General features: G+C 32.2%; 1 protein-coding gene across 1 annotated transcript in view; it reads left to right on the top strand.

Annotated features, from left to right (window-relative positions):
* Nucleotides 1–9,092, top strand: part of LOC111059010 (protocadherin-like wing polarity protein stan) — an 84,649-nt gene extending 75,557 nt beyond the window's left edge. The window contains 2 exon segments of the mRNA XM_039439842.1: nt 4,868–5,115; nt 8,584–9,092. Coding sequence (XP_039295776.1) covers nt 4,868–4,944 — 77 coding nt within the window. The 3' untranslated portion in view covers nt 4,945–5,115; nt 8,584–9,092.
* The last annotated feature ends 5,687 nt before the right edge of the window (nt 9,093–14,779 follow it).

Raw genomic sequence — 14,779 nt, 5'->3', positions numbered from 1 at the left:
TGAGCGCTGTTATCAGGTCTGGCTGCAACTGTCTACAACGTTGATGGAAAGATACAATTTTCAAGATATTCGATGTTTTTGAACGGGTAGTATTATAGTCCACTAGACAGCTGATTTATGATGAATAATTCTATAGTCTGATTTTTACGGTAATATTGGCGTATGAAGGAGGCTCCTTTTTCCTTTTATATTATCCTTGAAATGAAAAATTTCCAAAAACCTTGTATATACGTCGACGCGCAATTTAAAAAGGAACATACCTGTCAAATTTCATGAAAATCTATGACCGTGTTTCGCCGTATGCCGTAAATGCGCAACATAAAAACATATAAACATTTAAACATTCAAACATTTAAACATTCAAACATTTAAACATTAAGAGAAATGCCAAACCGTCGACTTGAATCTTAGACCACACTTTGCTCGGTCAATATTCAAAAGTATTTAAAAGTATATTCTATTATTAAATATTTAGAAGTATTTAAAAATAACAAACATCTAATATTAACTCTTCCAAACCACATTGCACAATATTTTTTGTCCACATGAGCGAGCGTCTATAGAAAGGTTCAGGTTATAATGGCAGTGTTTGATTAGCAATGGTATTGCTATCCTTGTCTATCATTCAACAAAGCGGATAGCGCTATCTCTTTTCTCGCTTTGCTCTCTTGCCAGATCGTCTTTTAACAAAGTATAATTAATAAGTAATTAACAAAATATTTCATCTTGATTATTGGAAAATGTAATTTCTTGCTTATTTTATTAATTATTAACCAACAGCATACAATATTTATAAATTCATTTTTGGGTGGTTTTTAAGTAATTATCCTATTGAACAACCTTTTTCATTGTTTTTCTCTTCTGGAATATTTGAAAATTTAAGACTATTATACCCTTCTATAGTGAGGTCCACGTTATAATGGCAGTGATTGATTAGCAATGGTATTGCTATCCTTGACTATCATTCAACAAATCGGATAGCGCTATCTCTTTCTCGCTTTGCTCTGTTGCCAGATCATCTTTCAACAATGTAGAATTAATAACAAAATATTTCATCTTAATAATGAAAATTCATTACCAAAGTATCGAAAAATATAATTTCTTGCTCAATAGAATATAATTGACTATTTTAAACGAGAATGAACAGTTAATATTACGCCAATAAACCTGTATCAGCTACCGTCTATAGAAAGCATTGACAAGACAGAGGATCGGCAACGTTGTTCTGCTATCTTTCTCCATTGCCATTATAACGTGGACCTCACTGTAGCTTGTACGTCGTTAATGGAAAGTGGGAGGGTGATTTGATGAGATGATCAAACGTCCATGCCTACCGGCGGGATTTGAACCGACGACCAGGTAGCGCCAGCAGACTGAAGTGTGCAACGTTTTGAGCTGGATTCACACAACACAACAGTAAAGGTGCATACAGATTTACGCGCCGTGAACATGAGCAATTCACTTTTAATCAGCTGATGCCAAGCTTTTTATATCTGTATCTTACCGTCTCTGTAAAAATACAGATATAGTCAGCTGATTAAAAGTGAATTGCTCATGTTCGCGGCGCGTATATCTGTACGCACCTTAATAGTGAACAGTGGAAATATAATTCCCACTAGTTTTTATTGGACTATCTCCACTCAGCCGGCCGAATGAGTATGAAGGCTACCATTAGAACTCATAGGAATTATATGTTCACTGTCACTGTTGTGTGCGAACCCTTTCTCTACCACTCGACCTTACAAGGTGGTCTATTTTGAAAAAAAAATGTTTTTGGACTCAGGGGACATTTTAACTTATAGAAAACTGAAATTTGGCTAACTTAAATGTTTTGGAAAGCAATACTTTCCTTATTTCTCCACATGTGTTACGTTTTTTACTTTCCTTGCCCTATTACCATAGGTAAGGAAAGTATTGCTTTCCAAAAAAATTCAATGTACCCTAATTTCATGTTTTCTATACGTTTCAAGGTCCCCTGGTTCCAAAAACATGATTTTTTTTGGGTGTTGGTCTGTGTGTGTGTGTGTGTGTGTGTGTGTGTGTGTGTGTGTGTGTGTGTGTGTGTATGTGTGTGTATGAGTGTATGTGCGTCTGTGTACACGATATCTCATCTCCCAATCAACGGAATGACTTGAAATTTGGAACTTAAGGTCCTTTCACTATAAGGATCCGACACGAACAATTTCGATCAAATGCAATTCAATATGGCGGCTAAAATGGCGAACATTTTGTCAAAAACAGGGTTTTTCGTGATTTTCTCGGAAACGGCTCCAACGATTTTGATCAAATTCATACCTAAAATAGTCATCGATAAGCTGTATCAACTGCCACAAGTGTCATATCTGTAAAAAAATTCAGGAGCTGCGCCCCATCAATGCAAAGTTTGATTTTAGATTCCCAATTATCAGGCTTCAGATACAATTTAAACGAAAAAAATCAAGTGGAGTAGATTGAGTATGAAAATCTCTAAATCTCTATTCAGTAACATTTCCACCTAAAATTGAAAATAAGCTTTAAATTCGAGAAAATGTGATTATTCAATTGCAAATTATTGTTGATTCTATTAAATCATTCACTATGAAGAGATAGCAGACCTCATGTGTGTCTCCAGCGTTATTGCCCTGTCACCAGCTGGCTCAAATCTTTGAATAGTAGACTGTCTTGAGATGCGCGGGAACACTAGCGTCAGGTGATCAATTTTCATAACGGCAAGGAAAGTTGTGTGAGTGCGTCACACCAGATTTTTTACTTTCCTTGCCCTATTACCATAGGTAAGGAAAGTATTGCTTTCCAAAAAAATTTTATATACCCTAATCTCATGTTCTCTATACGTTTCAAGGTCCCCTGAGTCCAAAAACATGATTTTTGGGTGTTGGTCCGTGTGTGTGTGTGTGTGTGTGTGTGTGTGTGTGTGTGTGTGTGTGTGTGTGTGTGTGTGTGTGGTGTGTGTGTGTGTGGTGTGTGTGTGTGTGGGGGTGTGTGTGTGTCTGTTAACACGATAACTGCATTCCTAATTTATTAACCGATTGACTTGAAATTTTAAACTTAAGGTCCTTATACCATGAGGATCTGACAATAAGAAATTCAATAAAATTCAATTCAAAATGGCGGATGATGGCTAAAAAACCATGTTTTCACGGTTTTCTCGAAAACGGCTCTAACGATTTTCTTCAAATTTATACGCTAGATAGCTATTTATAAGCCCTATCAACTGACATGAGTCTCATTTCTGAGAAAATTGCAGGAGTCTAAGATTCAAGTCGACGGTTTGGAATTTCTCTTGATGTTTATATGTTGCGCATTTACGGCGAAACGCGGTAATAGATTTTCATGAAATTTGACAGGTATGTTCCTTTTTAAATTGCGCGTCGACGTATATACAAGGTTTTTGGAAATTTTGCATTTCAAGGATAATATAAAAGGGAAAAGGAGCCTCCTTCATACGCCAATATTAGAGTAAAAATCAAACTATAGAATTATTCATCATAAATCAGCTGACAAGTGATTACACAGATGTGTGGAGAAGCCAGTCTATTACTGTATTTCCATAAGGTCTATAGTTTCAATCAGGTACTTGTGAATGATAATACTGCGTGAGGTCTACTGTTCACAGAACTACTAGTTTTAATGTGATACATATTGAGATTAATCCACCAGCTGATTAAATTCAGTTTAAACTTTCAAATTGCACTCATTGATCAACAATTGTAATATTATTAAGCTTTCAAGTGTTTTTTCGGCTTTCAAACAGCATTACTAAATTATTCCAAAATTGCTATCATTTTTCAATTATTCTCAAGAAGTATTCTCGGACTAGAAATGCAAAGTGCGTCACTGACATACACATAACCTTTTGGAATTGATTCCAATTAAAATTTGAAAGAGGAATAGTATAAGCTACCGTAAGCTTGGTCCTCTTCTCTTTCAGATTATGATATATGTGATTATAGATCATTGCAGTAATTGTATGGATAAATGATTGATTGATTTTGTCCTCTATAATGGTACCAAGAAAACGTGTTCAAAGTTTGCTCTGTTATTTTAGCTGAAGAGGTCCACTGTACCATAAATCAAGAATCAAGTTTAAGCTTAATTTTATATTGTTCAGCAGTTATATGCTTTCTAATATGAAACGTGTTTCATTGTTCATTTGCAAATAAAAAGTAATTTTCGCCACACTGCACAGAAAGCAGCTGTTTTCCAGTCCCTAAGTAGATCTGGAAGACGACTCTCGTCTGACGTAAGAACATGCTTCTTTCCGGCTAAGGCTGGAAAGAGTACCCTTTCCGGCCGCTTTTTGAAAATATGTTTGGACAACTGTGCCATATGGTGCATTGTGTTCAGGAGGGTGAGATCGGAAATTTCCACCCCACTTTGAGTATCCTACGACGTCTGGTTCTTGAGATATGAAACATCAAAGTTTCCCCCCCCCTCATAAAACATTCTTATTCGATTTATTATTCTTATATAGCTGATGCCAAAAAAGTTAGGGGGCTTCGTGGGTCACATGGTGTAACCTACTCACAGCCGATGCAATGCATCTATTTATTGTCTCTTTTGATTTAAAAATCATCACCTAAGCCAAGTTAGATGACAACTCTACTTGACAACATCAGCTGTTGGGACCCACAAGAGACCCACGAAACCGCCTAACTTTTTGGCGTCAGCTATACCTGTAGTGTGGCGAAAAATATCGTACGCGACTCTCTCAGAAAGATGTTTACGGTATTCAGATAACATATTCCCGGGCTCGGCAAGCCTCGCCCGGGAAACTATCCTCATACCGTGAACACTAACTTTCTGTGCTTGTAGCGTAATATACTATTTTTATTAATGTTGACTAAATCACTCTGTGTGACTTTTCCAGCTGAAGAAGACCACTGCAGCACAACTGGACTAAGTCACAGTCAGAGACCCCTACAGCAGTCACAGTCACAGTCATAGTCAGCTCAATGACCCCCTCATGGCGGCCTCCTATCAACAGCTCCCTCTAATGGCGTCTCCCCACCAACAGCTCCCCTTAATGGGATCGCATCAAATGATGCCACCATCTTCGCCCAGTCCCCTCCTCATGCATCCGCATGACTTCCAGTGTCCCGACATATCTGAGACTGAGTGAGTTCTGGTTTAAATAATTTATATTAATTCTAAGTTACTTTTAAATAAAATTAATACTAAAGTCCGTGAGAAATTACTTTTAACACGGCTCTTTCTCGAAGACGGAGAGGTCCGATGCTCTATCCTTCACTAATCACTCCCACTACCAAGCAGCATTCTCCTTCTTTTGTGTCTGTGTGAGAGGGCAACACTCCCCTCCAGCTATTGCCTGGCAATGTTGCAAGTCGTTTACTGGTCATCAGGTATATTGGTTAGTGTATGTTACAGAGATATTTTCATCACAAGAACTTGAAGCAAAATGACACGGCGCATCCAATTGTGCGCAGGATGTCCGTCTGTGTCTATGCTACAAACTGTGGAAGAAGAAATGGGTTTCTCCTGTTAAAAGTAATATCTCACAGTCTTTAGGGCCCGGTTGCACAAAAACTGGTTGAATTTTAACCGTGATTAATCTCACGAGAACCAATCAGAGAAGACCTTTTTAAAAATACGGCTTCTCTGATTTTGGTTCTCGTGAAATTAATCAGGATTAAAATTTAACCAGTTTTTGTGCAACCGGCACTAGAAGTTCACCATATCTTTAGTGAGGTCCACGTTATAATCATAGTGGAGAAAGGTAGGAGAAGAGCGTTGCTGATTCTCTGCCTTGCCACTGCCTTCTATAGAGGATAGCTGATACCGCTATATCTGATGTAATATCAACTGTTCATTCTGGCTTAAAATAATCAATTATATATCATTTTTCAAGGAAATATTTTCTCAATGACTAATATTGATAAATTTCCATGATTAAGAATGTATATTTTGTCAATTAATTATACTCCTACATAGTGCAAAAAGATATGGCAATTACATTTGGAGCTAGAAAAGGATAGTGCTTTCTGCTTTGTCGAATGATAGACAAGGATAGTAACACCAATGTTAACCAATTACTGCCATTATAACGTGGACCTCACTGTAGAACTAATCTTTATAATGAGAAACCGAAACCACTAATAACAGATAATACATAATACATAATAATAGATAATACAGATAATAGTAGATCAAAATAGTACTAGTCATAGATTGAAGATACTAAGAAATAAGTTAATACAATGCATGAAATGTTCAAATGTCTTTGAAATATGAAAATCTAAGACCCGGTTGTGCAACAGCCGGTTAAATTTTAACTGTGATTAATTTCGCTAGAACCAATCAGGGAAGGCGTTTTTGAAAAGACGCCTCTCTGATTGGTTCTCGTGGAATTAATCACGGTTAAAATTTAACCAGCTGTTGTGCAACCGGCACTAAGTATCCTTTTTTAAAAAAACTTTTATATTCACAACATATTAATGTCATTTCCAAATCAGTGAATGGAAATGGCAATAATATGTTTTAACTTGGTGTGAAAAAACAAAAGGTTTCTAAAAAGGGTACTTGAATTTTCAATTTCCAAATAAATAAGAGTTTAAGTTCATCAAAAGTTAATGCTCAAATAATGTGTATGTATCAAACACAAGTAAATAAAATCTAAAATCTATGTTCTTGCTTACAGTGAGGATGACCTGGTAAGTAGATTCCGAACCAAATAAATTTTACAAGTGCCTTTTTATATCATAAATCTGTTGTATGTGATGTTACACCACTTAATTTGTATTCAAAACCAATCAAATCTCACTGTTTTTAACTTGGCATCTCAACATTTTCATCACTAAATCCTTGCATTTCTAAAAAAAATCCATTAAAATACCATTAGTGTGAACAGTCCCATAAGTAACAATGGTATTCTTTTTTCTCAGCTAACCAGATATTTATTGAAAACCTGACGATGGTCTGAACACTGAAACTAGTTGTTATGTATTCTTAATCTATTATTTTATCAATTTCAAAGGGTACTATAATTCTATTTTATAAATAGAATGAAGAGCTTTTTTGAAACAAAGTAAAACATACACTGCAATAGAACGCAGATAGGACAACATACTTTTATTTTAAAACCTTAAATTAGAAGTTTATATAAGGTTGACAATATAATAGAAGTATATATTATTGGCATACTAATATCAATTATTGTCTATGCTATGTAGTATAGAAATACGATTTTATTCTGTAGTGAGGTCCACGTTATAATGGCAGTGGAGGAAGATAGGAGAAAAATGTTGCCGAACCTCTGTCTTGTCAATGTCTTCTATAGACTCAAGATTCAAGATTCTTTATTGCCAGAACAACTTTACATTGCATGAGCACGTCAAAAAACAATAACAATAATACAACACTTCTGAAATAAAAGAGAAATTATGATATAAAATTAAGCATCAAGACAATAGTCTAACAATTTGTCTTAGTTAGAAACAAACTACAATTCATATTAATATTAATTAATAAAAATTAATTATAGACGGTAGCTGATACAGGTTTATTGATGTAATATTAACTGTTCATTCTCATTTAAAACAATCAATTATATTTCATTAAGCAAGAAATTATATTTTTCAATAATTTCATAATTAAGATGAAATATTTTGTTAGTTAATTATTAAATAGGTTTGAAATAGTCTAATAATTTATACTTTATTCGTCAAAAAAATATTTTTTCAATGATTAATTGATAAATTTCCATGATTGAGGATGGATATTTTGTTAATTAAATATATCTCTACATTGTTAAAAGACGATCTGGCAACAGAGCGAAGCGAGAAAGAGATAACGCTATCCGCTTTGTTGAATGATAGACAAGGTTAGCAATACCATTGCAAATCAAACACTGCCGTTATAATGTGGACTTCACTATAGAGAGAAATATAAATATTGAGGAAACTTCATTTAAGGTTTCAAGTGTTTTTGAAATATTATTTCAATGAAACGCAGAATGATGACAGTTGATTGATAGATTTAAATTTAATTATTTAATCATTCAGAACTACAGAACTCACAGAAAAGTACTGCCACAGGCTTATAAGCCCAAAACGGTTCCAATTCTAATTTATACAAGAACAGACCAAATGTAGCTAGGTTATGTATCACTTGAAGGTGCGTACAGATATACGCGCTGCGAACATGAGCAATTCACTTTTAATCAGCTGACTATATCTGTATTTTTACAGAAACGGTAATATATAGATATAAAAAGCTTGGCATCAGCTGATTAAAATTGAATTACTCATGTTCGTGGCGCGTAAATCTGTAGGCACCTTTACTTATTAGTGAGAAAACAGCTGTTGTGTGGACTATTAGAGAGAGAGAGAGAGATTGATTGATTATATGTATATAGATATAAAAAGCTTGGCATCAGCTGATTAAAAGTGAATTACTCATGTTCGCGGCGCGTATATCTGTACGCTCCTTAACATTCTTCAATTACACACTCAATTTACAATTCAAATTGCAGTCAATTCTTATTTTGTACGTACTTTGAAATTCAATTGTTTTGATTCAACAATTTATTATAATATTTCTAATGAATGTTTTTCGTTTTTTCTACAGGAAAGATACGAGTGAAACCCCTGTATGAGGAGAAGACTCCAATGACTGACCTAGTTCAATCATATCGTGACATCAATCATTTGTACATATTTTTCAAATTTATATTTAATTCAGATCATATTCTGTACATACATATCTTGCTACATCCTGCCATACATACGATTCATGCATTTTCTTCATAAATAAGTTCAAATTTCATGAATTTTTCATCATAATCTAGTTCAAATTTGACGCATTTATCGTAAAACACACATTCCAAAGCCAGTATTTGAATTTAAATCGTAAGCTTGAGCTTTAAATTGAGTTTATAAATAGAACTTGAAAACTTTAGTCATATTCACACGGCACTGTTGTACTTAAGATCTCAACTGTATAGAATATTCTAATATATAATTAAATTGTTTCATTCAAAAATATTATTTTCCTACAGTTACCTTGAAAAGTGACCATTCCTGCACTGATTACAGAACGTAAAGAATCACTTTTCCGCTCTAGTGCGCAAAGTATTACTTTGCGTATTATCTTGCAGCCATCCCAATCAGCTGTTGACATTGTTGGCGTGTATTTTGAATGTCAATTTGTTCTATCTACATTTTTTCTGATTTTCAAATAAATAAAAATGAGAACTCATCAAATCAAACATTTTGAATATTATTAATTATTCATTATTTCAAATATAGTTTTTTTCATCCATATTGATTGGTTGAAAAATTATTCAGAAATTAAGATTTACTCAAAATTATTCAAATTTTCAAATTCATTGGGTTAATTTAATTTTTTAATTTGAATAAATTATCGATTATCAATTTTCAATTGGATTATGAAGTTTGAAATGAATTGAAATTGTTATTAATAATAAAATTATACAGACAAACATTTGATGGATTTCAGCCATCATTTTACCCATAATCAACCACTTCTCATATTCAATGGTAACTGTAGGAAAAATTTAATGTGAAATACGTGCGCAAAGTTCCTCTGCTGCACTCAACAAACCATTCCGCCCTCGCCTACGGCGAACGGTAAACGTTTTCTTTCGGTGCAGCAAATTGTCACTTTGCGCACTAGTTGCACAAATAACTATTGTAGTACAATTTTAAAAACATTAATCAAAGAATTTTACAACTCTAAACTTATTATTGTAGCACAATTCTATCATCGAATTATTGTGTTTTCAAACTAATTCTATTGAAGTAGATAAAGTAATGAATATTATTTTAGTAATAATAGATATTGATGTTTTTTTTTTAAATTTTGTATAAGAACTTATGTGTATCAGTTCAATTTGGCTTGAATTTTATTGATGTATAGCTTTATTTTTGTAAATGTTTGAGGAAAATTGTGTATTTCATCTGTATTGTAAAGTAGTGAAATTAGTGTAGATTTTTAGATGTCTATTTTTATTTTGGTTTCAGCTAAATCTGTTCTAGAAATTGGGTTAGCTCTAATGTAGATTTGAACTAATAACTATTTACTACTAATAATAATGATGTTGATATTGAGAACTCAACTATTTTTTCAAACTACAAATTTGAACAAAATCATATCTTTTCCAAGCTAGAGTTTATCATTAGAGACTTCATAGTTAAGAGTAGATTTCAAACTACAATACATTTTATCACAAATCAAAGAGCTGGTCTCTTGAAATTTTCAATATAGATTTTTCTAAAGAATGAATAATATTCCCTTCATATATTTATAATAGATATTGTGTAGTAATGTATTAACTTAAAATGTAGTTTATAGACAAAATCTAACTTATTTTTTTCTTTAAAAAATCGAAAAATATGTGATTGCAAGGGGCCTTTAAATGTGTAATTTATTATAAAGATTGGGATGTATTTCGATTTTTTTTTAAATTAAAACAAAAGCACCTAATGAGTGAGAATATGATAGAAAATTTCATCAAATAGTAATATATAATAATACATATTTTGATAAATTTGACGGATAAAGCTGAAACCAATTTATAGTAATTTTAGTTCCAATTTTCTCATTGAGTTAATGCCAATGAATAAAGACAAAACACACATTAGGGTAAGAAAGAGAATTTAATGTTATTCTCGTATATTAGACATAAATATTGTACATTTTTGGATCAAAGATATATAATCTACTAGAAATCTCTACAAATACTTTCATTTCCATAATATTAGTTTGTTTCCATGTAGTAATAGATTATTATTTTTTTAATTTTAATCATCGTACTGTCTTGCATTTATTAGTTTTATTGGTTGTTTATTCCAAACATTCTAATTTGAATGAATTTTATATATTTCTCTAAATTCGTCCACTAAATCATTCCCACTTGTGATATTTTTTATCGATGATATTTTTATCAGTATTATAAATCAAACTTTTATACATAAGTATTATTTTATATATGGACTTTTTATTCCTTTTTTATTTATTTTCTATACGTGTCATAATCAAATTTGTTAATCTGTCTTTTTTATACTTTGAAACATTTTGCTCAGAAGTGTTGTAAAATAAGTATATTTATTTGATTTCATGCTTTTATAGTGAATACTTTTCAATGTAAGATTCTGAAAATTTCTACTGTACTTAATTTTTATACATTCCTTTTTATAATATATGTATGTTATAAAGTTGACATGATGTAGCTTTAGTCGAATCTGGGCTACATTCCGAGTTTAAACCACCAACTGATCTGACTCAATTTGAATTGATATGGTGCATACGGCCTCAAGCAATAAAAACATAGATTTTAGTTTTGTATTTGATAATATATTATTTATTCAACTCAATTTGAAAGACGAATGCCCGGTTGTACAAAAGCCTGTCAATTTTAATCATGATTGAATACCATAAGAACCAATCAGAGAAGGCTTTTTTTGAAACGGAAGCTTCTCTGATTGGTTCTCGTGTGATTCAATCATGGTTAACGTTTAACAGGCTTTTGTGCAACCCAACCAAGCCTGTTTATACTACTTTGGCAAGATTTACTTCAAACTGTTAGGCCCGGTTGCACAAAAGCCGGTTAAATTTTAATCGTGATTAACTTCACGAGAACAAATCAGAGAAGGTGTTATTGAAAAGACGGCATCTCTGATTGGTTCTCGTGGAATAAATCACGATTAGAATCTAACCGGATTTTGTGCAACTGGCACTCAGTGTTCATAATAAATAACAACCATTGCTCCTCATTCAGCCTAAGCTATCTCAACTATGTAGAGTGCAAAAAATGAATATTTTTATTAGGATTACGCTTATTTTAATAAATATCCATCTGATTTATTTATTTATTAGATAATCATTTTTGCCTACGGTACGGAAAAATACTAGACTATTAATTTAAACTCTTGCATCTTTGTAAAGTTTTATTTGATATACTTTTTTGGATACAATAGATAGTTTATCTATTGAGCCATATAATGTATGTAGTATAGGCATTCCAATGGTAGATTTATATATTTGTAGTGAATTTGAGAATAAATCAGGAAGTATTTGGTCTTTCTTGATTCACCTTAAAATTTAAATCAGACCATGTAAGTGACAAACGCACGGTATTCCCGGTGGACGGGTGACCGCTTATTGACTAGATCAACTTCTGCTCTCAGACACACTTTTCCCTGGTTCGGATGCCACCTAAAAATATGAAACTGACATAAGACATGCTCATATTTCATTACAATACAATGATCACATGAAGAGAACTCTGAGAAAACTCATAAAATATTTTTAGATAAAGAATAGATACAAGAAAGTACAAATACTAACTAGATATTTATTCTCTGGTGATGTTAATACTTGCCTTTCAGTTTGGATTGAAAAGGAATTGAAAAAATAGAAATAAGTATAATTTGGAACAATAAAATATAAATGTTATTGAGGATTGCATTTTTTGTCAATATTAAGTTTTATCACTTTAATGTTAGAAAATCCATCAATATTATAGTATCATTCTTTATACTGTTGTCACTGTTGTAACATGTATTACCTTACAGTAAATATTCTTGATATTTTTGGAATTCTTGACAATTTTAAAATTACACTTCAGTTTACTTTTGAATATAAACCTAACAAAAATGCAATCAACAATACAATATAAAAATCTTGTGCATTGCATAATATAATGGATAAGATTGTTTTATCAAACAATTTATAGTTTTCTAAATAAGTCGGAGAGTATTTTTGAGCTATTTGTGAGCAGGAAAAAGCAATGAGGATTTGATAGATGTATTGAATATTAAATTATTGTAAATAGTTATTTGTAAAATTAGCCATAAATATATTTGCTTTTTGTACAATTTGAAATATATACACAGTAATTCAATTTATCAGTTTGTATTCTTTAACACACGCTATATCCAACACAGAGTTTGATTCTGATCGCTTTTGAAAAGTAATTTATTTTCAAGTAATTTTACTAATAGATAAATTATTAAAGTTATATTGTCAGCCAGCCATATAACACAAAAGACAAAATCTAATCATTGCATAACTTGTTAAAAAAATAAACCATCATTGTAGGTTGTAAGTTAGGTACAGTATACCGTATAATATTATTGAGATACATCCTACGAGGTAAGCATAAAGGTGCGTACAGATTTACGAGCCGCGAACATGAGCAATTCACTTTCAATCAGCTGATGCCAAGCTTTTTATATCTATATCTTATACCGTTTCTGTAAAAATACAGATATAGTCAGCTGATTAAAAGTGAATTGCTCATGTTCGCGGCGCGTATATCTGTACGCACCTTAAGAACTCATGATTGAGATAATAGTACCAGCAGAATTTTTTCGAAATACCAACTCAACGGTTGTTCTAATCAAAAAAATGCACAGGACAAAAACTGTAGATCATAGCATTATCTACAACAAATAATCTGTAATATCGTTTCACTATAAAATTGATTGTTAAGCAGTAATTTATAGTTGAATATGTTTATTACCAGCAATGAATTTTTGAAGTAAATTCTCATCAATTTAAAAGATGTTTGAGGGTTTAGATGATTGTTTAATTCTCATCAATTTATATGTTTGACGCTCAAATATGATCAGCTATCATGTTTTAAATGGACTATCAACAATTTGAGGGTTGATTCGTCCAGAATTATCTTTTTAATTGATTAATTTTGATCAAGTTGTTCGTACGTATGCTCATTGAATTTTGGTTGGTCCCTTGTAAAAGATTGTGTTAATTTTCAGTTTTAAGATTATTTTATTCATTTCTGGGAATTTAATATTAGTTAGTAAATATAATTCCATGAATTCTATTAATTTTTAGCGTTTAAATAGTCCAAAATACTTTTTAAACTGATAAAGTTCTTCGTCCAACACTTTGATGTCAATTTTCGAATTTCGTTCCAAACTGAAACTTAGTTTCATTTTCTACCGCTAGATGCGGTCATGACACAATCCCATGATGCATTGCAAAATCGCCATCTCGGATTTTATAGACCTTAGTTCTTGCTTCTTGAGTGTGGATCTGTGTCAATTTTGTCCAATATATTATTTTTTTGTGTATTTGTGTAAATAAAACTACAAAATTTGGAGGTAAACACGCTTTATCTTGTCGGCTAATTATTAAAACTCCGTAAGTAATAAATATCATAATTGAAGTCTTGTTTACGATAACCTAGGCTTAAATCAAAGTTGTTGATGCAATATTTTGTCGATTTCTAATTTTCTGCTTGAAAAATGTTAATGCTAGGCCTACACCAACTTTAAAAATATTTAATTGTTAGATTGATTTGATTCCTATTATTCAGATCTTGAACCAAGAATGAACCCCGTGTTTTGTTTGCGTTGATGGAGCAAGTTGGTGGTATTTTGGAATATTCTGACCGTACAATGATAATATGAATTAAATCCCACTAACTTATAATAATAATAAGTTTAAGAAGCATAAACCAGTCATAAATTGGTTGCTAATCAAAAATTATTCATTTATATTTACCGGTATATAATGGCTTTTATTTTCAATAACTTGACGGCCAGATAGCCGAGTTGCACCCTTCAGCCTGCTAGTGCTACCTGGTCACGGATTCGAATTCCATCGAATAGACGTGGATGTTTGATCTCATAATTCACCCTCTCACTTTCCATCACCCACGCGAACAAGCAAAAATTTTATTCGTGTTCACTGATAACTAATTTTCAAATGAAATTATATAATGAATGATTATAATTCAATGAAAATAGATTCTATATTGATATTTTTCGGCTCA

The sequence above is a fragment of the Nilaparvata lugens genome, chromosome 13 (assembly GCF_014356525.2).
Source record: "Nilaparvata lugens isolate BPH chromosome 13, ASM1435652v1, whole genome shotgun sequence".
In the NCBI taxonomy this organism is placed as follows: domain Eukaryota; kingdom Metazoa; phylum Arthropoda; class Insecta; order Hemiptera; family Delphacidae; genus Nilaparvata; species Nilaparvata lugens.
This window is presented reverse-complemented; position numbering and strand designations above follow the sequence as displayed.